Source organism: Monodelphis domestica, chromosome 5, assembly GCF_027887165.1.
Source record: "Monodelphis domestica isolate mMonDom1 chromosome 5, mMonDom1.pri, whole genome shotgun sequence".
In the NCBI taxonomy this organism is placed as follows: domain Eukaryota; kingdom Metazoa; phylum Chordata; class Mammalia; order Didelphimorphia; family Didelphidae; genus Monodelphis; species Monodelphis domestica.
In genome coordinates, this window is record NC_077231.1 from 326088542 (window position 1) to 326115189 (window position 26648).

The following is a 26648-nucleotide window of genomic DNA, read 5'->3' on the forward strand; positions in this document are numbered from 1 at the left end:
TCTTCATCCAGAAAACGCAGAGTTGGACCCAATGGCCGTGGGGGCCCCTGCAGCTCACGATCTACGATGCTCCAGCCTCCTCCCCACCCCCACCCCCAGCAGAGAGAGCAGAGCGGGAGCCCACCTCGGAGTAGGGTCTCAGGCTCTTCCTACTTCTGCAGCTTCAGGAGCCACTTACCTCTCCCAGCCTCAGTTTCCTGGTAAAATGAGACCAGTATAGCCCCACCCCGGACCACGTGCGGCATTGCCCCGCCCCCCACCCAGGGAGGGAGGAAGCCCTCCCATTGGTCGGCTGGGCAGGGGGCGGGAGGCGCGGAGGTTTCTAGGGAGGACCTGGGAGGGCTTTTGGAGAGCCGGCCTGGCCTGGGCTCCTGTTTGGCCATTCTCGCCATCCTCTCCTGTTCCACGGCTGGCTGCCAGAAGTCTGGGCCGGCTCGGACCTGCCCTCGTGGGCCCATTCCTTGGCAACGTTAGTAAAGGCCTGCTGGACAGCTGGGAGGGCGGAGCCTCTGGGGCAGTGCCGGGCTTTCCCTCCTCTAGCATCCCCCGGGACTGGGTGACCCTGGCCCAGTCACGTCACCCCCATGGCCCGTCCCACCGGGTTTTCGTGTGCTGCTTCCCAGGCCCAAGGAGAGGGCATGAGAGAAGGAAAATGACGGCGGGGCCGAGCGGTGGGCGCCAGGGAGTGGCCACGGGACGGGGGTCAGTCCCGGAGGGCCCCTCGGGGGCAGCGGCTTTGGCTCTGGCCGGGCTGGGAGGGCCAGGCACCCGGCGAGGCCCGTATGTAGGCGGGCGGGCTGCGGGGAGGCTGCGCTGGGGCTCGGCCCGGTCCGAAGGACGGGAGGGGGCCGGCGAGCCCGGTGAGCCGAAGGAAGGCCGGCGGGGGCTCCTCCTCGATGGTAGCCCCGCCCGGGAGCTGCAGCCTGTGAGGATTCGGTCCGGGGTCCGAGCTGCCCGGAGGGACTCTAATAGAGACCGGGCGCCTCACCGGCCCATCACCGGCTCCCTTATGGCTCCTGCTGCCTTGGGGCCCGGAGGGAGGCCGAGTGCCGCTTGAGGGGGGCACCGAGAGAAGGAGTAGCCCCGAGGCCGGGCCGAGGGACAATCCGGGGCGCTCCCCTCTCCCCGCCCCGCCATCGTTGGGGTCCCCCCAGCCACGTGCCGCGTCCCCGTCATAGTGACAGGCTCTGCTCCTAGTCCTAGGCCAGCGGGGAGGGGGGGGCGGGGGAGAGGAGGGGCCGCCCGGAGGGCGGGGCGGAGGGGCCCCTGCTGGTCCCGCCCCCAGGCGCAGGTGAAGGGGCTTCCTTTCCCCTCCCCCTCCGGCTGGCCTCCGCTGCCCAGGCCGGGCCGTCAGTCCATGCGTCCGTCCCGCCGCTGCCCGGGCGCCCCGCCCTCTCCCCTCCTCCTCCCCCCGCTGATGCCGCCGCCGTAGCGGACCGCGCTGACGCTGGTGGGACGGGCGGAGGGACGGAGGGCCCGGCGGGCGCCTGGGAGGGAGAGCGGAGGCGCCGGGTCGCCAGGTACCTTGCGGCGCGATCGGGGCCGGCCGCGGCTGCGGGGGTGGGGGGATCCCTCTGCGGGCTGCGGGGCCGGGGAGCGGGGAGGGGGAGGGGGAGGGCAGAGGCTGCTTCCCTGCTCCGTCCGCTGCACCTGGCGCCCCGGGGCCATCCGGGTGAAGGCGGGGGACGGGGGAGAGCCCTGGCGGCCGGGGCGGTGGCGCCCCGCAGCTCCCCTCCCCCACCGAGCCCAAGGGCACGGCCGGGCGGGGCTGCCCAGGATGCTGCGGGGGAGGGGGAGGGGAGGGAGCTGTTCGCGATCTGCGACGTGTACTTATGGGAAGGGGGGGGCTCGGCCGGCGCTCGTGCAGGTTTCACTGTGGGCCGCCCCCGGGCTGGGCTGGGCTGGGGGTGGGGTTCCAAGAGAGGGAAGACCAGGGGAGGGAGGCCGGGTCTGAGGAGCAGCAGGAGGGGGGAGGGGCGGATTTCCCAAAGGAGGGGGCGCAGGGGCCCAGGGCAGCCCCCCCAACCCCGGCGCCATCTTGGGCTCTCCCAGCCTCTTGGCCTCCTCTGGCCTGGCGGGGCTTAAGGCCCTTCCCTCCTTGGCTCCATCCTGCTGGACAAGCTAACTCTGGGGCCTCCCAGGCCATCTCCCATCGCCAGGCCTTTGCCCAATCTGTCCCTGCGCGGTCCTCAGGCCCTTCCCACCAGGCCGCCCGCTGGCTTTCGTGCTGATTCCCGACACCACCTGCCTTGTGTGGGGCGCAGACGGCAGGGCTTGGGGGTCTCCCCATCCTGGGCCTTGCTTCGCCCCTCCCCCAGGCACGGGCACACAGGGGGGTGCTGGAGCTCATTTGACAGATGAGGAAACTGAGGCAGGCGGGGAAGGGACTTCCAGGGGCTCCTTTCTGGTGGTGCCCCCGGGGTTGGCCTGCCAGATGGGGCCCCCAGCGGGCAAGGCATGCTGGGAAAGAGGGAGAGAAGGACCTGGCTCTGGCCCATCGGTCTAGACTGACCTCGGGACGCCTGGGTCAGTTCTGTCATCCCATCTCCCCCCTCCGGGCCTTTGCCTAGGTGGGTTCCTCCTGTCACCTCCAGCTCCAGAAATCTGCCTTCACCACTCAGCTCACCAGCCGCCCCCCAGAGAAGGCCCTGCAGCGGGCTGCTCTCCTGCTGCTTTGGGGTCCCTCCTCCCCGACCACACAATCCCTGAGGGCTCCCTGGAGGCGGAGAATGGCTCCTCTTGGGCTCCCAGGCTGGGTGGCGGAAGGGCTGGAAGGTGAGGGTGACTCGGCCAAGGCCCTACGGCCCGGCCAGGCCCCCTTCGGGCACCCTCCGAGCCCCAGCTGGGCCGGGAACGTTCCGTTCTAGCCACGGCAACCCCGTTCCGTGAGTCCCGCCCGGCCGGAGGGCTCGTCGTTCCGGGACGGCCTTGGCTGGTACAAGGGCCGGGGGGGCCGGGAGGGGGGGCCGGGCTGGAAGGTGCCTTCGGCCCCGCCCTGCCCTCCTCACCGGCCAGCTGGGGGTCTCCGTGCCCCTCCCCCACGGGGACCCCCAGAAGGGCGTCGGCGCCCCGCTCTCCCCACCCTGGGCAGGAGGCCGTTTGCAGCCCTTCAGAGGGGGATGGTCAGGGCTCCGGCCGGAGGGCCGAGTCCTTCAGGGACGTGCCAGGTCAGATGGCCAGTCTGGGCTGGAGGAGACACTCGAACTCCGGTCTTTGGCCTTTTGGCCGGGTGGAAATGTCCTTAAATGGGATAAATAAATCAATTGTGGTTTTCTGAGGTCTTTTGGAGCTGCACCCATTGCCTCCTCCGGCCTCCCCTCTCTGGCCTCTCCCCTCCGGCCTCCCCTCCTGCCTCCCCTCCGGCCTCTCCCCTCCGGCCTCTCCCCTCCTGCCTCTCCCCTCCGGCCTCTCCGGCCTGCTCGAAGATGGCAGCGCCGGCGGCTGACTTTGGGGCCCACAGCTTGGCGCAGCTCTTGGCCCGCCCGAAGGCGGGGTGTTGGGTGTCGCAGTCTGGGGGTTCCTTGTGGCGCCCCCGTCGCCAGCAAGACACGCCCTTCTCTCCTGTTGGGTGATGCGCCCGCCATGCTGGGGGGGGTGCCAGGGAGGGTGCTGGGCACGGGGGGGTGCCTCCTGCCCCCCCACAGCGACCCCCCCCATGCTCTAAGGCCGCTCCCTCCCCTCAGGCCGTGCTCCCAGTGGCTCTCTGGCCGCAGAAGGACCCATGGAAGGCCCCCGCTGGTGAGTTGCCGCCCCCCCCAGAATTGGGGGGGCATCTGCCCCTGCCCGGGATGGGGGGAGGGTCTGGGGGCCTGTGCCGGGCCCAGAGTCCTGGATTCTAGTCCTGCCCGGGCCATGGAGCAATCCCGGGGAGACGAGCCTCGAGCTCACACTGGTACCCAGGCCGGCCATCGAGCCAGCTTCTAAGTCTTCCCCCTTCCCTCTCCCTCCCCCCTCCCCGTCCCCCCTCCCCCTCCCCCTCCCCCTCCCCCATCACACGCCTTCCCCTCCCCCTCCCCAGCTACGGCCGGGACCTCTACGAGCAGCAGCACGGCCAGAGCCGGGACAAGTCGGTGGTGAACAAGATGCAGCAGAAGTACTGGAGGACCAAACAGGCCCTGATCAAGGCGACGGGCAAGAAGGAGGACGAGCACGTGGTGGCCTCCGACGCCGACCTGGACGCCAAGCTCGAGGTGGGGGCGGGGAGGGGCCGCCAGTGAAGGGACCAGCAGACAGCCAGAGGGAGGGGGGAGGAGGGGGGGGGAAAGGAGGAGGGGGAGGAAGAGGCAGGGCACTGTGGGGGAGGGGCCGCCCTGCTGAAGCCCTTCCTGTGTTCCTGCAGCTCTTCCACTCCATCCAGAGGACCTGCATGGAGCTCCTGAAGGCCATCGAGCTCTACCAGAAGAGGATCTGCTGTGAGTGGAGGAGGGGGGGGGGGGGGGGGGGGGGGGGGGGAGGCGCGCCATTGCTGACCTTCGCCGCGATCTGCTTCCCTTTGGCTTCTCTGGAAGTCCAGGACGGGCAGCCCCGAGCCAGGGAGAGCCTCCTCGGTGTCGGGGGACCGAACATGGGCCGCCCTTCCCTGCCCCCCTGCAGCTTGGTCCTGGGAGGAAAAGGGCTGGAATGGACCGTTCTGGAGGGCTCCTCTGGCCGTGGTGGGGCTCCTCCGGCCCTAGCGGGGCTCCTCGGGCCGTGGCGGGGCTCCTCGGGCCGTGGCGGGGCTCCTCCGGCCGTGGCGGGGCTCCTCCGGCCGTGGCGGGGCTCCTCGGGCCGTGGCGGGGCTCCTCCGGCCGTGGCGGGGCTCCTCGGGCCGTGGCGGGGCTCCTCGGGCCGTGGCGGGGCTCCTCCGGCCGTGGCGGGGCTCCTCGGGCCGTGGCGGGGCTCCTCGGGCCGTGGCGGGGCTCCTCGGGCCGTGGCGGGGCTCCTCCGGCCGTGGCGGGGCTCCTCCGGCCGTGGCGGGGCTCCTCCGGCCGTGGCGGGGCTCCTCGGGCCGTGGCGGGGCTCCTCCGGCCGTGGCGGGGCTCCTCGGGCCGTGGCGGGGCTCCTCGGGCCGTGGCGGGGCTCCTCGGGCCGTGGCGGGGCTCCTCGGGCCGTGGCGGGGCTCCTCGGGCCGTGGCGGGGCTCCTCCGGCCGTGGCGGGGCTCCTCGGGCCGTGGCGGGGCTCCTCGGGCCGTGGCGGGGCTCCTCGGGCCGTGGCGGGGCTCCTCGGGCCGTGGCGGGGCTCCTCCGGCCGTGGCGGGGCTCCTCGGGCTGTGGTGGGCCACCTCAGCCCCGGAGGAGCTGCAGAGGAGCTCTGTGTACCCCACTCGGGGTTCTCCCCAGAGGGACCCTCAGGCCAGGAGGCAGCCCACGGCGCCCCCTGAAGCCGCTCCAGCCTGTCCAGCCCCACAAGCAGCAGGTCTTCTCAAACCGGGTCTGTCTATCCCTCAGCACTGCCTCACCCCAGTATTAGGGGGACGGGACTACCACAGGCCCCTCATCAAAGAAAACAAGTGCAAAAAGTTGCAGTGACACTAGCAAAGCTCAGCATACGGAATGCTGAAAAGATAAAGTTACAGGAAGCACAAGGCAGCACGCGTTTACATTAAACAGAACTACGTGCTCAACCGTGCGAAAAGGTGTGCAAAATGTACCTTGAAACTTACAGTGCAAAACAAAGCCTTTCCGTAGGGCGTGCCTTCTTCTAATTCAGAAAGCACAACTGTCTACAGGAAACCAAACTAAGTATTGCTAGCTTTGGAGCCTTGAACTATTCACCTTCTTCTACAGCTTTGTAAAGAAATCATTTCTGTATAAATTCACCAATATATACAGACTATAAAAATATACGTTTTTGCACTTGTACAACTATTCACACTCAAATATACAGAATACACAAGAATTATACAAAATTTACAATATCTATACATTTACACACCTATTTACACTCACCCTACATTAAGCTATAATACAAATCCTACATACAGAATATATGACAAATATATATACAAAGTACGTTATAGATATGTACATGTTTGTGTAAGAAAATCGCCGCCCTCCGATAATGCTAAAAAACAATCGATATAATCTTCTATGCATCCTGATGTTACCTGAGTGAAATGGCCCAAATACATTCCATCCAGGTAAGACCTCAGAGATCTAATGTGAATCTTTCATTAATGGCTCCCCAAATGCATTATGTTGGATGCAATTATACTCATCAGATCTCCAGATTCTCCTCTTCCTGTGTCGTCTGTTGTCTCTCTTCTTCTAGCTTCCTCTTCCTCTTCCATTGCTGTAATATGTACTGATGCATTTATCTAGAGTGACCATGTGTTGTGTGCAACATGATACAGAGCCTTGCAAATCAATTGTAAATCAGTCCATTATCCTCTTCTGTAATAGATCCTTGTGTAAAAGTCTAGTATCCTATTAATGTCCAGTCGGCTGTACTTCCTCTATGATCCTTCCACAATGTCTTCTTTCTTCAGTCCTCCCTATCTGATCTCTTGTCCTCTCTATCTGATCTCTTGTCCTCTTCCTTCTTAGCTATCTCTCCATCTTCTCAATCTCTTCTTTTTCTTCTCCTCCTCCTCCTCCTTCTTCTCCTCCTTCTTCCTTCTTCTTTCTTCTTCTTCCTCTTCTTCCTCTTCCTCTTCTTCCTTCCTTCTTCTTCTTCCTTCTTTTTCCTTCTTTTCTTCCTCTTCCTCCTCCTCCTCCTTCTTCTTCCTCTTCTTCTTCCTTCCTTCTTCTATTACTACTACTGCTCTAGGAACCTTTTTAACATGCAAGCAATGGGACCACGACTCTTCATCAAAAACTTTTATTGAGGAAGGTGAAGTTAAAATTACAGTGTATGGACCAACCCATGATTGTTGTGTTGCCAAGGTCTTATTAAAATTCTTTATGTAAACTGAGTCACCTGGCTTGATGTTATATAATGAATGATCCAAAGGACCACTCTGAACTAAAAGTCCCATATTGTGCAATTCTCTTAATCTGTCTTGTGATTATATAGGATTCTATTTGGATGTCACCACCTAATATCAAAGCAGTTTTACAACTTTTGGCTTGTAAAGGTAGATGACCATACAACATTTCAAATGGTGACATATGAATATTAGTTCTTGGTCTTGTACTGATATAGAATAAAACCAGGAGTAAGATGTCTGGCCATTTCAGATGCATCTCAGTACAAAGTTTCCCTGGCATGGTCTTTATTTCTCCATTTATTCTTTCTACTTGACCTGAACTTTGTGGATGGTATGGAATGTGAAACTTTGCCGAGATTCCCAAGTCCTCATACACTTGCATTAGAATGCTATCTGAAATGGGCCCCTTTATCTGAATCAATTTTCATTGGTACTCCAAATCTTGGAAAAATCTTCCTCAGCAAGATCTTAAGAAATGCTGAAGTGTTCCAAGCAGATAGAAATGCTTCTGGCCATCTTGTCAATTTATCTACCATCACCAAGCAATACTTATATAACCCTGCTTTGGGCATAGTAATATAATCTATTTACAGATTTTCAAAAGGAGTGTAAGCTAATGGTCTCCCACCTAGACCTTTTTTCTTAAAAGCACCCTGATTAAATCTCTGACAAATAGAACAGCTGGGACATATTTTGCTTGCCACAGTGGTAATTCCTGGGGCTAACTACACTCTCTTACAGTATCAACCAAAGCTTACATCCCAAAATGCCCTATGTTGTGAATAGCCTGGCAAATATAATTGAAGAATGCCTTTGGGAGTATTGGCTTTCCAGATGATGATACCCATATGCCATTCTCTTTCCTAGCTTCAAAATTATGCTTCCATGTATGAATTTCTGAATCTAGGTACACTCTTTCAAGATCTTCAGATTCTATGACTGAGAAATTCATTATATAAGCTGGGGAATTTTGTGCAGCATAATGGGCAGTAACATCAGCACAATGATTACCTTGAGAAACTGGATCTCTGCCAAAAGAATGACCTCTGCAGTATATTACAGCCAATTCTTTTAGTTTTGTAATAGTAGCCAGTAACTGTGATAATCTCTGTGTGAGCTATCTGTTTTCCCCCTGATATAATAAAGCCTCTCTGTTTCCAGATGGAAGCAGTTGCATGACAGATAGAGAATGCACAACAGGAATCTATATAGATATTAGTCCTTTTGCCTTCAGATAACATACAGGCATATTTCAGAACTACCAACCCTGCCTCTTGTGCACTCATGTTCTTGGGTAATGAACCATATCACAGTGTCTCAAATTCAGTGACCACTTCAGCCCCTGTAAAACAGATACCATTCTGCATGAAAGGCAAACCATCTGTATAAAGCACAAGGTCAGGATTATCTAGTGGTGTGTATCTTTCAAATCCTGCCTTGGTTGCTCTATCCATTGGACTACTTCAGTAAAGTCATGCAATGACTCTCCATTTGTAGGCAAATCAGGTAATAGTGTGGCTGGATTTAAAACACTACACCTCTTGATTTGTATGTTTTCATTCCCAAGAAGAACCATATCATATTTTGCTATATGTTGGTCAGAAAAAGCCTATGTGTGATATTTTAACATAAAGGCTTCAATTTGGTGGGGACAAAATACTGTCAATGAGCACCTGAGAACTAAATCGGTAGACTTCTGCACTAACAATGCAGCAGCAGCTACCCCATGCAAACATGGAGCTATCCCAGCTGCAATAGGATCTAGCTGTGCACTATAGTATGCAATTGGGCAATAATTTGACCCTAAAGTTTGTGCAAGAACACCTGAAGGTAACCCCTTCCACTCATGAACAAATAGTACAAAGGGTTTTTCATAATTAGTGATACCAAGTGCTAGAGCAGATAGAATTGCTTCCTTAAGTTTTGTTATTGCCTGTAGATGTTCTGGCTTTTAATTTGAGCGTTTCAGGTTCTGCATCTCTAGTCAAATCAGTAAGTATTTTAGTCAATTCACTATACCCAGGGATCCATTGTCTGCAGAAACCTGTTGTCCCCAGTATGGCTCTTAGCTATTTCTTAGCCCATTCTGGGGCTTTGAGGTCAGGGAGTTGGGGGGGGGGCGGGGATAGGGAGGGGACAGGAGGGGACTGTGAGGGGCCTCCTCACCCAGTCCCGGTGCCTCTGTTCTTGTTTTTCAGTCTTGTCCCAAGAGGAGAGTGAGCTGGGCAGGTTCCTGCGCTCCCAAGGCTCCCAGGACAAGACTCGAGCTGGGAAGATGATGCAGGCCACGGGGAAGGCCCTGTGCTTCTCCTCCCAGCAGAGGTAAGTGACCCCCACCACCAGGCACCCTCTCCCCATCTCCCCCCAAATCAAGAAACTAACCAAGTCCCCTCCACACTGGGCCTAGCTTAGCAAATTCCCTCACAGGCCCGTGTCCTGGCATCCAGCATGGGGTCAGCTGACCTGGGCTGAGAGGGACCTGAGGTACTCCTGTCTTGGAAGGGAGCCCTGGCATGGGTTCTGTGCCTAAGGGAGGAACCTCTCTGAAGTAGGCCGCCCACCCCAAAGGCCATCCCCAGGGGCTGCTCCCCCTTGTGTGGACTCTAGGCCAAAGAGAACTCTCCTGGCAGTTTCCAGGTCACAGCTGCCCCAGAGAAGGCTGCACCCATGGGTCAGTCCAGGCCTGTGGCGGCCAGGCGGGTCCTCTGGGAGGGAGCCCCAGGGGAAGTGCCCAGGGAACAGAGGAGGGTGGGCCGGCCCCAGGTGGCTCTCCTTTAGGCCCCTCCACCTCAGAGAGAGCTGCCCTCCGACCCCCGGACTGCACTGCCCACATCCAGCTCTGTGTCCCTCCATGGCATGAAGCCCTCTTCAGCCCAGGATAGGGCTCCTGTGGACCCCAGAATGCCCCGAGGGCAGCCCAGACCCCAGGCTCAAGGCCTGAGGCCTGCAGAGAGCTGGACTGTGCCCTCTGCTGTGCCCCAGCCTTGGTCTCTCTGCTCCATTTCCTGAGAAATGGGGAGAATGGGTCCCCCCTTCTGGGCGCCCCTGCACCCCTCAGGAGCAGCCCCAACAGGAGGAGGAGGCCAGCAGATCCCCAGCCTGGGGTGAGTGCCCAATGCAGCCCCCCCCAACTGACTGCCATTTCAGGGTCTTTCCCTCTCCCGCAGGCTGGCTTTGCGCAGTCCCTTATGTCGCCTCTACCAAGAGGTGGAGACGTTCCGGTACCGGGCCATCTCGGACACATGGCTGACCGTGAACCGCATGGAGCAGTACCGGACCGAGTACCGAGGGGCCCTGCTCTGGATGAAGGACGTGTCTCAGGAGCTCGACCCCGACTTGCTCAAGCAGATGGAGAAGTTCCGCAAGGTAGGTGGCCAGGCTCGGGCAGAGGGGTGCCCCAGGGAGGAGGCGTGCCCAGGCCCGAGGGCAGACACTGGCGGGCAGATGCCCAGGTGGGTTCGGCTTCAGCAAAGGAGGATGAGAGGGAGGGCTGGAGCCGCCTCGGGCGGGCTGTGAGCTACGACCAGCTTGATTTCGCTTTGCGAGATGGGGGCGCAGATGGACAGGGAAGGACGGGGGACTCGGGGGCCCGGGAGGCCCAGGCTCTGCTCTCCCGCCGCCTGCTCTAACGCCTTGGCCCAAAAGGCAGAGGGCGAGGGACTGTCCTGCGTGGCAGAGGCTGAGCGCTCAGCACCATGTGCCTGCGAGGAGCAAGCGGTCTCGGGGAAGAAAGGGAGCTTCCCCAAAGCTTCTCTGTGACGAGCGCGCCAGGACATGGTGGACACCATTCGCTTCAGCCATTCTCCTCCCAGCCTTCCTGCTCCTCCTTGGGCGTCCTGAGGAGAGGCCAGAGCAGCCCAGCTTCTCTCTGTCTCCAGCCTCCGGCCTCTGCACCTGACCCTCAGGAAGGCCTTCCTCAGCCTCTCGCGCTCGGGGGCTCTCCCGAGGCGAGAGGCAGGACACAGACAAGAGCAGCCCCAGAGCTTCCGCTGGGGTCCCCAGGAGCAGCCAGGGTCCTCCGGGACACACAACAGCCCCCCAGGCTTGCCGGCCTCCTCCCTGCAGACCCCCCCCCCCCGTATCCAGCCTCTTGCTGCTGTGTTGATTGTAGATCAACTTCCCTCTGTGCCCCCCTGTCCTGGGGGACCCCCCAAACACACAGCCCAGTCTGGGCCCTGTGGTTCCCTTCAGGGCCTCTCCTCTGGGGGGACCCCCAGGCTTTGTTCCTGGAAGCCACATGACCACTGCAGGAGAATCTGTTGGCCAGAGATGGGCTCTCCCAAGAGAAGCCTTGGCCGGCCGGCCAATCAGCTCTCATCCTCTGACCGCTCCCACTCAGCGCCCTCCCCCAGTGCCCGGCGCTCTGCCAGCCTCCTCTTACCACAGAGTGCCATCAGCCCCGCTCAGAAGTGACCGCAGAGGAGGGAGCCTCCAGTCTCTGGCGAGAGTGGCCGGAGCAGCCACGGCCAGAGCCCCGCGGCCTCAGCCCCGCTCACCCATCTGGAGCCTCCCGGATGGTCCCGGGCCCGGCGCTCTGGTCTCCCGCTTGGACGCCGAGCCAAACTGTCCAGAGTCGGAGGAGGAGAGAGGAACGTCCAACACCAGTAACGGGGACTCAGACCCAGAGGGGGAACCACGTGGCAGCTCCCCATGTGGAAAAAGGAGGGAGGCTCTGCATGGCCTTGAAGGACAGAACTAGACCGGGCCGGGGGACTTGTTCTGAGTGGTAGAGTCAGCCCGCTGGTCAAGAAAGTCCCAAATGATGGGAGAAAGTGGACCGGCCGCCTTCCTTGGAGATCCGCAGCTGGATGACCTGTCGCTGGGGCGCCACCATCCATGGGGGGGGCAGCCATGGGAGGACTCGTCCATCCCCTGAACTCTTGGACCCTGAAACCGACCGTGGCCTGGCTTGTCCACAGGGGTGGGAGTGGCTGACACGGCCTTGGACTGTCCTGTTCTGTTTTGTGGGTAGAGGAAGGAGGGCCTGGGTTCAAATGTGGCCTCAGACACGTCCTGGTGGTGTGACCCTGGGCAAGTCACTTCACCCCACTGCCCAGCCCTTGTGACTCTTCTGCTTTGGAGTGTATAGACAGAAAGGAAGGATGATACTCTGAGGAGCTCCCTGGCTTTCCCCGGGGGGACATGGGGGTCCCCATCACCCACAGGGCTTCCTGAGGCTTTCAGCAAAGACTGGCTGGGGGCCTCCCTGCAGCCTCTCCCGGGACCTCAGAAGCTCCTGGTGTCCCCCGGAGGCTTGAGGCGGCTCCTGCACAGAGCCAGGGTCTGGCGAGGCCAGTGAGCCCCCCCCCCCATTCCCCACGGCACCAAGTCCCCGAAGAGTGGGCTCTCCAGGGGGCCACCACAGGGTGTATCAGCACCCAGAGCGCGTGGTGGGTGCCCGGGCTAGGCCAGGACCTCCCAGACATTCTCATTGCAGCAGCCCAGCCAGGGACCCGCCGTTAGGCTGCGACTCACAGACCAGGAAGCCGAGGCACACGGGAGCGTGTGAGGCCGTCGCTGGGGCTTCCTCATCTCAAGTGAGCTGGCCGCATCTTCCACTCTCCTGGCTGGGGAAGGGCAGCCGCCCCCGCGGGCTGCCCTCTCGCCATCCCCCTGGACTCGGTCCGGCGTCCCTGCCAAGGCAGAAGAAGGGTTGGGGCCCGGGCAGGGGGCGGAAGTAACCGGCGGCGGCGCCCAACCAGGAAGTGCGGCCATGGTCCGCCCGGGCCTCCTGCCTCCAGGCCGGCTCGTCCTCCGGGCTCACGTGCCCTTCCTGAGGCTGCCCGTGGGGTGGACGAGCCCGCGGTCTCTTCAGCTCGGCGGAGGCCCGTCTCACCGGCCCACAGAACGGCTCCCTCGAGGCTGGCACGGCCTGCACAGGCCCCGGGCGGCTGCGAGCGGACCGTAACTCGGCTCACGGGCAGACACGAGGCCGCCTCTCCCGGGCTGCCCCGGCCGGACACGCTCTGATCCCCGAGAGGCGGCCGGGCAGGAGGTCTCGGACAGACGGTCTTCCTCCAGGAGCCACATCACGCCTCCTGCCCGGCTGCGCCTGGCCACGGGGCAGGGAGGAAGGCCAGCAGCCCGCAGGGCCTCCCGATGCTCAGCCCGGCCTGCTGGTCCAGGGCTCCTCGGGGCAGGCAGCAGCCATCCCCGAGCCTTCATCCCCTCCCTGGATGTGCTCCGCAGGGCCGAGCCTCCACGTGGGCCAGACCAAGCAGGAGGGCCTGAAGAGCAGAGCCGGGGTGCCCGCAGCCTCTGCCCGCTGCCTGGCCGGGGTGCCCACAGGAACGGTCGGGAGAACCCTGGCCCCGGGGAGCCGCGGAGGCCCGGTGGGGACGGGGGACCAGAAGGCTGCCCCGGGCCCCCGCACAGCATCCCTCTGCCGCTCATGAGAGAGAACCGCCTCCGCCTTCGTGGGCACTCTCAGGGCTCCAGGCCGATGCCCAGATGCCCCTGGGAGCTGCGGTACAGCCTGGAGGCGGCCTTCCTCCTTGGCACCATCATCATTTCCCATCCTCCCCCGGGGCCCTCCTTGTAACAGAGAATGGCTCGGCGAGCTCATCTGTCTCGCTCCCTCCTGCCTCGGTTTCCCCATCCATGATCAGTTATTTGAAGGTCTGGCGTGTTTCTCCACACTCCTCCCGTCTGCTTCGATGTAGGCTGGTAGGATCTAGAAAAAGCAAGGGGGAAAGCCTATTCCTACGACCCACGGTGTGGCCGAACGTCCCGTCGGACCGCCCCTCCCAAGGAGTCCTCTTCCGCCGAGGCACCCTCTCCACCTTTAGGCAGCCCAGCCCACCTCGGGGCGACTCTGACTCCAAGGAAGAAGCCAGGATTGGCCTCTTGGGTGTTTCCATCTCCGGCGTCCGGCTCTAAACTTGGGGACCAAACAAAGCCCATCTAACATTTCCTCCACCTGAAAGCCTTTCACTGGTTTGAAGATAGCAAGTGTGTACACACACGCACTCACACTCACGCACTCACTCACATATACACACGCACTCTCACATGCATGCACTCACTCACATGCACTCTCACTCACACACACTCACATGCACACTCACACATACACACGCACTCTCAATCACTCTCACATGCACTCACACATGCACACACTCATGCATGCACTCTCACATACACACGCACTCACATGCACACTTGCACATGCACTCACACATACACTCACTCTCACATGCACTCACCCACATACACACTCTCACATGCACACTCATGCACTCACACAGAGATATGCACTCACACATGCACACTCACGCATTCGCACACTCACTCACATGCACTCACACACTCTCACATGCCCACTCATGCACTCGCACACTCACTCACATGCACTCACACACACTCTCACATGCACACTCACGCATTCGCACACTCACATGCACTCTCACACACACTCACATGCACACTCATGCACTCGCACACTCACATGCACTCTCACACACTCTCACATGCACACTCACGCATTCGCACACTCACTCACATGCACTCACACACACTCTCACATGCACACTCGCACTCACACACTCACATGCACTCACACACATTCTCACATGCACACTCACGCATTCGCACACTCACTCACATGCACTCACACACATTCTCACATGCACACTCACGCATTCGCACACTCACTCACATGCACTCTCACACACTCTCACATGCCCACTCATGCACTCGCACACTCACTCACATGCACTCACACACACTCTCACATGCACACTCACGCATTCGCACACTCACATGCACTCTCACACACACTCACATGCACACTCATGCACTCGCACACTCACATGCACTCTCACATGCACACTCACGCATTCGCACACTCACATGCACTCTCACACACACTCACATGCACACTCATGCACTCACACACTCACTCACATGCACTCACACACACTCTCACATGCACTCATGCACTCACACACTCACTCACATGCACTCACACACATTCTCACATGCACACTCACGCATTCGCACACTCACTCACATGCACTCTCACACACACTCTCACATGCACACTCACGCATTCGCACACTCACTCACATGCACTCACACACACTCTCACATGCACACTCATGCACTCGCACACTCACATGCACTCTCACACACTCTCACATGCACACTCACGCATTCGCACACTCACTCACATGCACTCACACACACTCACATGCACACTCATGCACTCACACACTCACTCACATGCACTCACACACTCTCACATGCACACTCATGCACTCACACACTCACTCACATGCACTCACACACATTCTCACATGCACACTCACGCATTCGCACACTCACTCACATGCACTCTCACATGCACACTCACGCATTCGCACACTCACATGCACTCTCACACATACTCACTCACACTCACATGCACACAGTCTCACTCTAACTCGCTCACACACTAGACAGGCTCCAGGTTGCCAGTGTCGTCTCTAAACCATGGTGCCTAGAAAGGAGCCCAGGCCTTCAGCTAAGATCTGGCGAGGGCTGCAGGCAGAGAGAGCCACCTTGACCATCTGAGTGCTGAGCAGCCAGCTGCCCACCTCCTTCTCCAGCACAGAGCCTCAGGGGTCTCCTTGGGGTCTTCACATTCTCAACACTTTGGTCCCTGCACTTGGTTTCTCCTCTTTGCTGGGATAGAGGCCCCCACCCACCCCCAGTGGCTCCCCCCCCCCCTTGGAAGGTTAAAAAGACCATCTAGACAAGCCAGTAGGTCATGAGCTGCCCGTTGGGGCAGAGGAGGCTCCAGGAGGCGTCCCCCTTCCCTGACAGCTCCTGCCCCGGCTCCTCGGTCGCGGATTCCTTCTTGTGCTCTCCAGGGTCTTGGTTGCTCTGTTCTTGCCTCTGCTGATGCTCTGTGGCTTCTCGGCACTCCTGGCTCCACTCGACCCTCCCTCTTTTGCCTCTGGTTCCTGTTGAATGCGGTTGGCCCACTCTGAGCCGTTTTCCAGGCAGAAACCCGCCTCCCCCCCATGCCTCAGGGATCCCCAAGGAGGCAAACAGCGTCTGTCCGAGGAGAGGGCTCAGGCCGTCGCGGGTGTGGATGGTGACTGGATCGTGTCTGCCGTGCGCTTGTGCGCTCTCTGCGTCGCCTAAAGCGTCTACTTTCTCAGGCACGTTTTCAGTGTTTTCCAAAATGATGAAATCGGAATCGCCTTCCTCTTCCCATCCCCCTCCCGGAAGTGAGAACCAGGTTGTTCTGAGCTGTACCAGCCTCCGTGTTGGTCCCTGGGGGACAGAACGCAGGCCGTGTGGAGCCAAGCTGCAGGATGAAGCCTCAAGCAGCCCCAGGCGATGACTGCTCGCCTCCATCTGCACTCTCCTCCAGGGTTCTCTCTCCAGCTGGCGGAGAGCCCTCTCGGTTCGAGGCGCTCAGAATTGTATTGCAGAGTAGCTGAGCCGGTCCACAACGTCACCGTTACCGCAGACAGCGCCCTCCCGGTTCTGCCCCTTTTGTTCCTTCCCTCTTTTCCTGAACTGCTCCACACTTCTTACAGTGCAATAGTGTCCCGTCGCCATCCCATAGCACAACTGTTCCACCATTCCCCAACGTTTGGATGCCCCTCAGGTTCCAGTTTTCCCCCACCAAAAGAGCCGTTATGCATATTTTTGTACAAGTAAATGTATTTTGGCTACGGAGCAAGTAGTAGTAGCAGCCTTATAAGATCAAAGGCGTGCAGTTCTGCAGCTCTTTGGGCACAGAAGTAAGAAGGATTCGATCAGTTCGCAATTCCACCAACTATGCATCGGGGTCGCCATGTTGCCCCATCGCCTCCAGTGTTTATGATTTTCCTTTCTGGTCACATTAGCCAATCCGATAGGTGTAAGGTAGCAGCTCAGAGCTGTCTTCATTTGCCTCTCTCTAGTCAGTAATGATTTAGAACAGTTTTCCATAGGGTTAGCGATAGCCTTGATTTCTTCATCTGAAGACTTCCATTATCTGGATATTGACCATTCGTCAGCTGGGGAATGGCTTGGGGTGAATGGAATGGCTGCTCCATTCGAGATGGATGAATCCCTGTGAACATGCCGGTTACTGGCCCAACGCCAGAAGCAGGAAAGGAAGAGGAGGAAGGACGAGGCCTGTATGCGTGGCTGGCAGGGATGGGGGGGAAGGAGGGGAGAGGCGTATCTGTTCTCCCTTCCTGCCGTGCCTCCCAGACCTTGAGCTCCTTCCTGGTCCATGGAATGACACGACTGCGCAGAGAGCCTACGGCGGATGGAAGCCAGACTGGGGACTCCTCCGTTCACTCCTGAGAACAAGGGTTGTTCTTGGGCAGGAACTGGACCCATCCCTGCGGCAGCAGGCAGATGTCCTGTGGATGGCCCTCCCTGACGGGGAGAAGAGCTCACTCAAGGAAACTCATTCTGCGGGAAGGCGTGAGACCACGGCAAAGCCTCCCCCAGGCTCGGCACAGTCGAAACACGGAAGATCATTGCCACGTCCCCGATGGAAGCCCCAAATGTGGACCAGGGCAGCAGCCACTTTGGCCTGCCTCCTGGCCACGTGGGGAGGAGGGGGAGGTCCAGCGTGTCTCCTCCCCCTGCCCCACCCATGGAGCGCCATCTTGGGATGCCAGTGCCCTGTCTTTCTTTATTGGTGTTGCTAGGCACGTCCTCCAAGACCGGCATTGGTGGGAGCCACCTCCCAGGATGCTCTAAGGCCCTGCTTCGAGACTGCAAAGTAAATGTGTGGACTTCAATCAAGCATGGACCTACTATGTGCCGGCCCTGTGCTGGGGGCACAAAGACAAAAGAGAGATCGCCTCCGCCCTTGCTTGAGGAAATCAGATACTCCTTTGGGTTAAGGAAACACCACAAAGGAAAAAAAAAACAAATGGCATTTCAAGGAGGAGGGGATGGTGGGAGCAGCGCCAGGGCTACGGAAGGACCCCAGAGCGCCGGAGCCATGCTTGGGGTGCCTCCTGTTCCTGCAATTCTAACTGCAGGGATGCAGCAGGGCAGGCGCTGCCTCCTGGGCTTGTATCCAGTACTGGTGGGGCTTCCTCTTCCTTCCGCCTGGAGGCATTTCTGCGCATTTGACATTTCCCCCATTTTACAGCCCATGGTGGTCCCATCTCCTTGCGTGCTGCTCAGCAGCCATCAGTCACGCTGCCCAAGGACTGCTGATGACCCCAAAGCTCCTCTTGCCCACAGGCCTCAGGCTGATGATTTGGGCCCAGGGTGGGCACTGTTCATTGTAAAAATTGTAAATGCCAAACACTAAAGGGTTTTGGCCCAAACTATAAAGGATACTTTTTAGTGTTTTGACTTAAAATCTAAACAAGTGGTCGCCATGGGAAATTCCCAAATATGAAAATACCCAAGTCAGCTGGGATTTATGGAGATTTTTAATTAATATAAATGAAGGAATTAAGGGAAGGAGAGAGAGAGGGAGGAAGGGAGGGAGGGAGGGAGGGAGAGACAGAGGGGGGGTGGAAGACAGAGAGAGAGAGGGAGGGAGGGAGAGACCGAGACAGAGAGGAGGGGGAGGGGGGAGGGAGAGACAGAGGGGGGGTGGAAGACGGAGACAGAGAGAGGGAGAGACAGAGAGGGAGGGAGAGATAGAGAGAGAGAGAGACGGGGGGGGGGGGGGGAGAGACCGGGACAGAGAGGGGGGGAGGGAGGGAGGGAGAGACAGAAAGGGGGGGGGTGGAAGACAGAGACAGAGAGAGAAGGAGGGACAGAGAGAGAGAGGGAGGGAGGGAGAAAGAGAGAGAGAGACGGGGGAGACAGAGACAGACAGAGATGGGGGGGTTGGAAGACAGAGAGAGAGGGAGGGAGGGAGAGAGATAGAGAGACGGGGGGGTGGTGGTGGGGGGGGAGACAGAGAGAGAGAGAGAGAGAGGGAGAGAGAGAAAGAGAGAGAGAGAGAGAGAGAGAGAGAGAGAGAGAGAGAGAGAGAGAGAGAGAGAGAGAGAGAGAGAGAGAGAGAGAGAGAGAGAGAGAGAGAATAGCCAAGCAGTAGAAAAGGGCCTAGGCCATTTTCTCAGCCAAAAGGGCTGAGCCTAAGGGAGAGTGAATCAGTCTTTTTCACTCACCACAAGATCGTCTCCAAGCCGGGTTCTTTAAATCCAAACTCCAACTCAACTCAAATTCAATAACCCCCTGAATTCCTTTCACCCTTCCTTTAAAAGCAATTGTTCTCTTGTGTCACCTCCCCCAATCACAGTAGATGCTTTTCCCAAGACTTCCCATTCTTAGTTCTCACCTTCTCTGGGTAGATTATATCTTCTGAGCACTTCAAACCTCTTTTGCTAAGTTTGCCTTTTGTGAGTTGCTTGACCTTTTAGTGATGAATTTAACCTTTATAAGTACTTAATACCCTTTTGTATTAGATCTAAAAATAGACCCAGCTTAAGTTTTGGCTTCACTATAAGGTATGAGTTAAGTACCTTCGTTGTTCAGTCAGGAGTTTGCAACTTTATCTTCCTTTAGGCACTGTCTGAGTAGGGTGGAGTAATTTCAAAAGTTTCCAATACATTCCTGATCAAGTACCTCCATTGTTACAACAGGGGAACAGCTTAACCAAATCTTCTAAAGTACAGTCTGAGCAGTTTTTAAGATTCACAGCACGGAGCCTGGGAGCCACCGAGGCCCTTTTCCAATCCGGAGCTCCCATTTCCTGCTTCTGTGGGAGAGGAAGGGCACAGAATGGGCCCACGATGCATGGCGGCGGTACAGCTGGATCCCACCCTGGGGGATGCCTGGCCAGTGTGCCAATGTGGGCAAGTCAGGAGTCCAGCCTTCCTGCTTGGGCAGACCGGAAGCTTGGGGAGAGCAGAGCAAGGACAGACTGTCTCCTGTCCCCTTCCAGGTCCAGGCCCAGGTGCGCCATGCCAAACTCAACTTCGACCAGCTCAAGAACGACGTGTGCCAAAAAGTGGACCTCCTCGGGGCGAGCCGATGCAACCTGCTGTCGCACGTGCTCACCACCTACCAGGTACTCCCTGGCGTGGGCCATCCCGGGGGAGCAGGAGGATCTGGGAGGACTCAGCAGGGGGAGAGGGAGGCAGGGAAGGCCCATCACGGCTGTCTCCAAAGGTCCACCTTGGCCTCAGGCCCCAAAGAGCAGGGAGGGAATGTGCAGAGGCCCAATGAGGGCTGTGAGCCGACTACATGAGCTGGGCCACTTCCGGGGGGCTCTCTGCCTCTAGCAGCCTTTAGGAGGGTCCCCTCCCACCGTGCCCGGCAAGCGCGGACGTTCAGAGTCCCCCCTCCCCTTACAGACCACCCTGCTTCATTTCTGGGAGAAAACCTCACACACCATGGCAGCTATCCACGAGAGCTTCAAAGGGTACCAGCCCTACGAGTTCACTATGTTGAAGGTAAGAATGCCAGGGCGGCCTCCGGGCCCAGCACAAGGCACGGCTCTTGCTTTGGATGGGCGCCGTCATCCCCCTGAACCCTCCCGACTCTTGTCTAGGCTCGGACACAACCGGCCGGGCGCTCTTCCCTAGCCTGCCCAGCCGTGCCTTCTCGGCGGCTTGGCTGCGCCCGCTCCCGCATGCCCCCAGCCTCCTCCCCTCTTTTAGGCTCTCCTGTCGCCACACAGGCTTCTCCGGGCAGCCCGTTTCCAGACGTGCCCGTGGCCTGGTCTCTCCTGAGCTCTGACCCCTTATCGCTGCCTCCTGCCAGGGAGAACGTTCCCTCTGGATGCGGCTCACCCTCTAAAGAATGGAGCCCGTTGGCTCTCCCTCCCAGCCCAGCCTTCTTGCTCGCCCCAGTTCCAAGCCCCCAGGCTTGGCGCTCCCCTTCCCTGGCCCCACGTCCCCAGCTGCTGGCTGAGTGTTCGCCATCTGTCCTCCGACCTCGTCTCTCCACCCCCACCAGCTCCGCTTTCCTTCCGTGAGGTCAGGGACTGCTTCCTCTTCCTCCCTGCATTCGTGGCCCGTGGACAGCCCACTCGAGCAGCAGCAGCAGCCTCTGGCTCTTCTTTCACAGAGGGCTCAGGTCATCCTGCTGCGTAGCTCCCCCAGTAAGAGACCAGAAATTACTAATGAGAAAATCTCCCCAACAACCCTCTCGCTGAGCCACTTGCCTCAGCTGCCCTTGGGGAAATGCCCTTCACGGCCACCACAATTCCAGCCACCCAGCCCAACCGAGGGCGCCGGGGCTGCTTTTGCACGGGAGGGACGGTGAGACCCAGGTCTCTGGACGTCAGGCTGTGGCGGCCTCTTCTTGGAGCAGGGGGTGGAGCGAGCCAGCAACGGCAGCTCAGCCTTTCCCGCCACCCCTCCATGCCCCCCACCTCGGGTCTGACCCCCGTGGTTCTGGCCGTTGCCTTGGAAAGCTTCATTAGGGGAGGCGCGGTGGGGGGGTCGGGCGGAGCCAGGGCATCTCCTTTGACCATCTGCTCTGTTGCTCCATCTCCCTCTGTCTGCATCACGGCCCAGAGTTTACAGGACCCTGTAAACAAAATCCTAGAAAAGGCTGAAAAGGAACGAGCCCAGAAGGAAAGCCCAGAGAGGAAGCCCCAGCAGCCAGAGCAGTAAGTGGGGACCAGTTTCAGTCCAGCACATGTGAACACCCTTAGCTGGGAGGCAGTTCCTGACCTGAAGGAGCTTCCATTCCATTGGTGGGGGCCAGGGAGGGGGAGGGGGTGTATAACATGGGCCCAGAGGAAGAACCACAGTGTGGACATGGAATTTGGGATTTCTCCCTTTCTTTCCTGTTGAAATAATAAGGAAAGCCCACTGCATGGGAAATGATTTCTCTGCCTTTCCTATAGACAGAGCGCCTAGAACTGAGGTTAGTTCTCTGCATGTGGCAGATCCTGGATATTCCTGTAATGGGGATGGCGAGAAGCTCCTTCCCAGTAAAGTCAGGGCTGGAGCCAGGATGCCCGTTATCGGCGCCCTCACTCAGTTCTGTCCTAGAAACGCTGGCTAGGGCGATAGGAGGAGAAAACATGAAGGCCTTAGAACTGGCGGTGAGGAACCCGAAGTAGCGCTCCACAGGTAATGTGGTGGCATACTGAGAGTCATGAGCAGTTAGGAACGTTGCAGAGTAGAAAGCAAACCCCCGCAAGTCATCCGCATTTCTCTGTCCGGCCAATAAAGCCCACCAGCAGGAAGAAGGCAGAGAAAGTCCATTTGCAACAAGTAGAGACAACAGGAAATCCTGGGGAGTCCCTGTTTATACCCACCAAACTACCCCCAAACCATGGCGTCGAGCTGGGAGGACTGCGGGCCTGACCGCGCTGCCCTCCTTCCTGTCCCGTTTCAGGCTGATCTCACTGGAAGTGGAAAACCCCGACAAGAAATGCGCCTTAAGTAAGTTCTGCCTTTGCCCCCTCCCTCCACCCTGTCTCGCTTGCCCAAACGAGGTCCCGGCTCTGGCCGGGACTTCCAGGCTTGGACTTTTCAGCGGTTCCAACATGGCTGGAATAGCAGCTTCTGGGGTCCGGCAGAGGCACGTGCCACGGATGGGGGCCCCGTTGTGCACGTCCCTCCTCCTGCCCCCCTTCCTCTCGCTGCCCCGTCTGAGCCGGACTCTGGGGGTCGCTGCTTCTCCCGGGCGGCCCTGGCGGGCGCAGGGCACCTCCGCAGGCTCCCCCCCCGGAAAGATCCCCTGGTTGGCCCGGCCGTGCCGTCGGAGGCTCGCTGCGCTCCCGGCTGGCCCGGGGAAGGGCCAGCCTCAGTGGGGCGCGACGCCCGGACGGGGGCCCGATGGCCGGTGACCGGCGCCGTGTGTTGTGATTGCAGCCGAGGACAGGAAGGGCGCCTGCACGGCCCTCGGAGCGCCGTGCCGCCGTGCCCAGTGCTCAGGTGAGGCCACGGGCAGGCCGGGCCGGGCAGACCTCGACCGCGCCGACACGGAGGCTGACTTGGTTTCTCTGCTTTTCCTCTCCACAGGAGCCATCAGTGAACTGCTGGACCTGGGCCCGGGAGAGACAGGTGAGAGGAGGAGCCGGTCAGCAGCGGCGGACGGCCTCGGCAGGGCCTCTGCTGCTCCGCTGCAAGGGAGGGCGAGCGGGTTCAGAGGCCCAGAGGGGAGATCTGCACGCTGCCGTCTGTCCTGTCCGCAGCCGTGCCTAGGGGGGCTCGGAAAGCCCTGCAGCAGCCTCTGTGGTGCCCCCGGCGCTCCTGCCTACACTCGGGGGGGGGGGGGAGCTGAGGGGCCCGAGCTCCATAGCTGTGCCCGCTGCCCGGGGTCCCTGGGATGCCACGCTGGGCCGGGGTGGGCAGGGGGCGGCACCGTATTTCTGGGCTCACCCGGGGCCAGCCTGCCTCGTGAAAGGCTTTCTTTACTCTTGCGCCCACCTCTTCTTGTCCGTGTTGGCCAGGGTCTTCGGTGCGAACCCCCTCCCTCCCCTGGCAGAGCCCAGAACCTCCCACAGTGAAGGGTGGCCCGGGGAAGGCCACGCTCCCTTGGGTGCACATCAGGTTGACACAGCTGCCTCGGTACTCCCCAAGCAGATCACCGGTTAAGTTCCTCCACCTCTCGGGGTGCTCCTCTTTCTGGGGGCCCCTGGTGGAGCAGGAGAGGGGGCAGGCCTCGAGAATGGAGCCCTACCTTGGGCACGAGGTCTTGTGGCAAGTCTCCAGAACCCCAAGTACCTCAGCATCCTCCTCTGTAAAATGGGGAGAACATCAGCAGCCTCTTCATTGGGCTGGTGCAGGGGTCCCATGAGATAATGCATGGGAAGTGCTGCATGAATGCTGGCCTTGTTCATCACGATGGCTCTTAGTGCTCCAGAGACTCCTAGCAGGACACCCCCTGCCCTCCCCCAGGAATCCACACTTGGCCTCTCTGGGCAGTGACCTGGACCCCATCCCAAGAGAGCAGCTCTGAGCAGCTCTGCACCCTGCCCTCCCCTGGCTCCCCCTCCTGGCCCCCTTCTGCTGCTCTTGCTCAGGGCTTCACTTGGCCTCCTCTTCCTTTCCTTCCTCTCGGGAAGTGTTGATTGTCTTTCCAAGGGACACCACCAGGAACACAGGATGAGTGTTAGCCCTGCATGTCAGTGCTGGTCAACAGCAAACGCACAATGGGGAAAAGAACAAGCGAGAGCCGGGCTGGTCGACTGAATAGGAACCCATCCGCTTTCAGTCCATCCACCCCTCCTAGCCCCACTCCATAGCCCTCCTCTCCAAAATGGGGGGGATGGGGTCCCTCCAGCAGCTCTTACCACCCCCCCCCAGGTACTTCTCAGCCCCACAGACTGGGCATTGCCAGGGAAACGGTTCCCATAATTCCACCTGTTTCCCCAAGTACTCTAGTCCATTCCCCCATGGCAGAAGAGCCACTTCTTTGTCCCCATCAGACAAACCAGACTGTTCAGCCTGTCTCCCCAGCCAACTTGACAATTATGTTCCCTGGATCTTGCCAGGTTCCCCCAACCAGAATCTCTCAGATATGGAGTTCATTGCCCAGACTCGAGGGATCCAAATAGCCATCTCTCTCTTTCTGTCTCTCTCTGTCTCCCTCTCTCTCTGTCTCTCTCTCTGTCTCTCTCTCTCTCCCTCTCTCTGTCTCTCTCTCTCTCTGTGTCTCTCTGTCTCCCTCTCTCTCTGTCTCCCTCTCTCTCTCTCTCTCTCCCCCTCTCTGTCTCTCTCTGTCTGTCTCTCTCTCTGTCTGTCTCCCTCTCTGTCTCCCTCTCTCTCCCCCTCTCTGTCTCTCTCTGTCTCTCTCTGTCTCTGTCTCCCTCTCTCTCTCCCCCTCTCTGTCTCTCTGTCTGTCTCTCTCTGTCTCTGTCTCACTCTCACTCTCTCTGTCTCTCTCTGTGTCTCTGTCTCTCTCTCTCTCCCTCTGTTTCTCTGTCTCTCTTATCTGTCTGTCTCCCTCTCTCTCCCCCTCTCTGTCTCTCTCTGTCTGTCTCTCTGTCTCTGTCTCCCTCTCTCTCCCTCTCTCTCTCTCTCTCTGTGTCTCTCTCTCTGTCTCTCTCTGTCTCTCTGTCTCTTTCTCTCTCCCTCTATTTCTCTGTCTCTCTCTGTCTGTCTCCCTCTCTGTCTCTCTGTCTCTCCCTCCCTCTCCATCTCTCTCAATCTCCCTCGGCCCCCGAGGGGATGCTGGCAGCCAGCTTCCCTCCATCAGCTCTTCTCCATGGAGCTGCCACTCTTGGGCATCTGGGGAAGCCTTGGGCGGGGCCAGTGCTTAGCGCCCAGGCAGGCCTCCATCCGCAGCGCCCGTGGCCAGAGGTCCACAAGCCCACTTCAGAAGGCCACGCAGTGGATGGGTTTCCCTTTGGGGTGACGGCGGGAGGGGGAGGGAAGGCCGCTTGAGCTCTCCAACTCAGCGGAGATCGGCACCCTGGACAGCGCTCCCTTTGGTGGGTCCCTCACCATCCTGTAGAGGGAGGAACCCGTCTTCCTGCTGGCTTGTCTGGGTCTGCCCCTGTCTAGCTGTGTCCTCTGGAGGGGTCCGCATTGCTGGGGGCGGCCGGGGCGGGGCAGGGGCAAAGGTGGAGGCGGCCTTCCCTTGGCCTCTGCCTTGAGGAGAAGCAGAAGGAAGGCGGGGAGGCAGTGCTTTCCAGCCTGGGCAAAGGTTCGGAGGCTGGCGACGATGGGCCCAGTTTTTGGAGCCCAAGGCCGGAAGTGTCTTGTGCCGTTGGGTGAGGAGGGGACCTCTGGGGGCAGCGGCGCCGGGCACAGGGCCACAGCTCTGCCGCCGCCCTTGGCAGGCGCCTCCTCGGCGGAGTTCGAAGGGCCGGACAAGGACGACATGCAGCTGCTGCACGAGATCCTCCACGCGTCTTCCCTGGACGACAGCGACTTCAGCAAGGAATGGACAGCCGTGTTCGGGGACGAGCCGCCCCCGGAGCCCGAGGCCGCCTCGGGGCTAGCCGAGCCCGAGCCAGGGCCGCCGGCCGCTTCCAGCTTCCTCCCGTCGCAGCTGCTGGACAAGAAGATGCACGAAGGCCAGGTGACCCTGCCAGGTCAGTGCGCGCCCGCCGCCCGGCCTGGGGGCTGCTGGGAAGGCGCCGAGCCCCCGAGGGCACGAAGCGCGCCTGCGCGCCAGAGCGGACACGCGGGGAGGGGAGGGGAGGGGAGGGCCGGGCTCTAAGGCGATCCCTTGCCCGACTGCAGGCTGGAGAGGGGCCCCGGGCAGTCCCCCGGCCGTCTTGAAGTCAGCGGAGGCCCCGAAGCCCGCCGGCCAGAGCGGCGTCACCCAGCTGGTGAAAGGTGAGTCACTGGGGGGCCTCCCCGCGGCCTGTCCCTGTGGTGGGGGTGTCCCGGGCACTGGCAGGAAGGCGGGGCCCGAGACCAGCCCCTCCCCCCAGTCTCAAGGGATTCCCGGGGTCCAGCGCGAGTCTCCTCCCGCAGAGCCAGAGAAGGTGACCCGAGATCTGACGGCCTGGTTCAGCCTCTTCGCTGACCTCGACCCGCTGTCCAACCCGGACGCCATCGGGAAGACGGACAAGGAGCAGGAGCTGCTGAACGCCTGAGCGCGGCCGGGCCCGCGGCGGGGACAATAAAGGAGGGGGAGGAGCCCCGTTTATATTGTTAGCTCGGCGTGCGGCCTCATTTCTCTGGGACCCGAGTTCGAATTCGACCCCTTAACACTGCCCGCGGGGCTGCACGGAGGTAGCGGGCCTGGCCGCGAGAGCGCCCCCTCTGTGTGGGTCGGGGCTGGCGCTTCAAGGAGGAGCCGCCCCCAAAGGGAAGGAGAGCGGCCAGCATGAGCAGGGCGGGGGCCAGATGGGAAGCGGGAGGTGGGCGCTGCCGGCGGCGGCGGGAAGAGGCCGTCTCTCGGGCTCCCGGGCGG

At 59.9% G+C, this 26648-nt stretch overlaps 1 protein-coding gene across 6 annotated transcripts; it reads left to right on the forward strand.

The window, feature by feature from the left end:
* Positions 1-205: 205 nt before the first annotated feature.
* Positions 206-26389, forward strand: ICA1 (islet cell autoantigen 1). 6 transcript variants are annotated; one of them, XM_056800596.1, is made up of 15 exons: positions 206-469; positions 3684-3738; positions 4019-4190; positions 4340-4412; positions 9107-9230; positions 10076-10274; positions 19759-19884; positions 20171-20269; positions 21338-21432; positions 22170-22216; positions 22649-22711; positions 22799-22840; positions 25564-25818; positions 25970-26065; positions 26207-26389. In XM_056800596.1, the coding sequence occupies exons 2-15, from the start codon at positions 3722-3724 to the stop codon at positions 26326-26328; spliced, it is 1530 nt and encodes a 509-aa protein (XP_056656574.1). In that variant the 5' UTR covers positions 206-469; positions 3684-3721; the 3' UTR covers positions 26329-26389. The 6 variants fall into 6 exon arrangements, 5 of the variants coding, with proteins under 5 accessions (XP_056656574.1, XP_056656571.1, XP_056656570.1 ...); XM_056800593.1 differs by lacking the exon at positions 206-469 and adding an exon at positions 1224-1520; XM_056800592.1 differs by lacking the exon at positions 206-469 and adding an exon at positions 1533-1867.
* Positions 26390-26648: the final 259 nt, after the last annotated feature.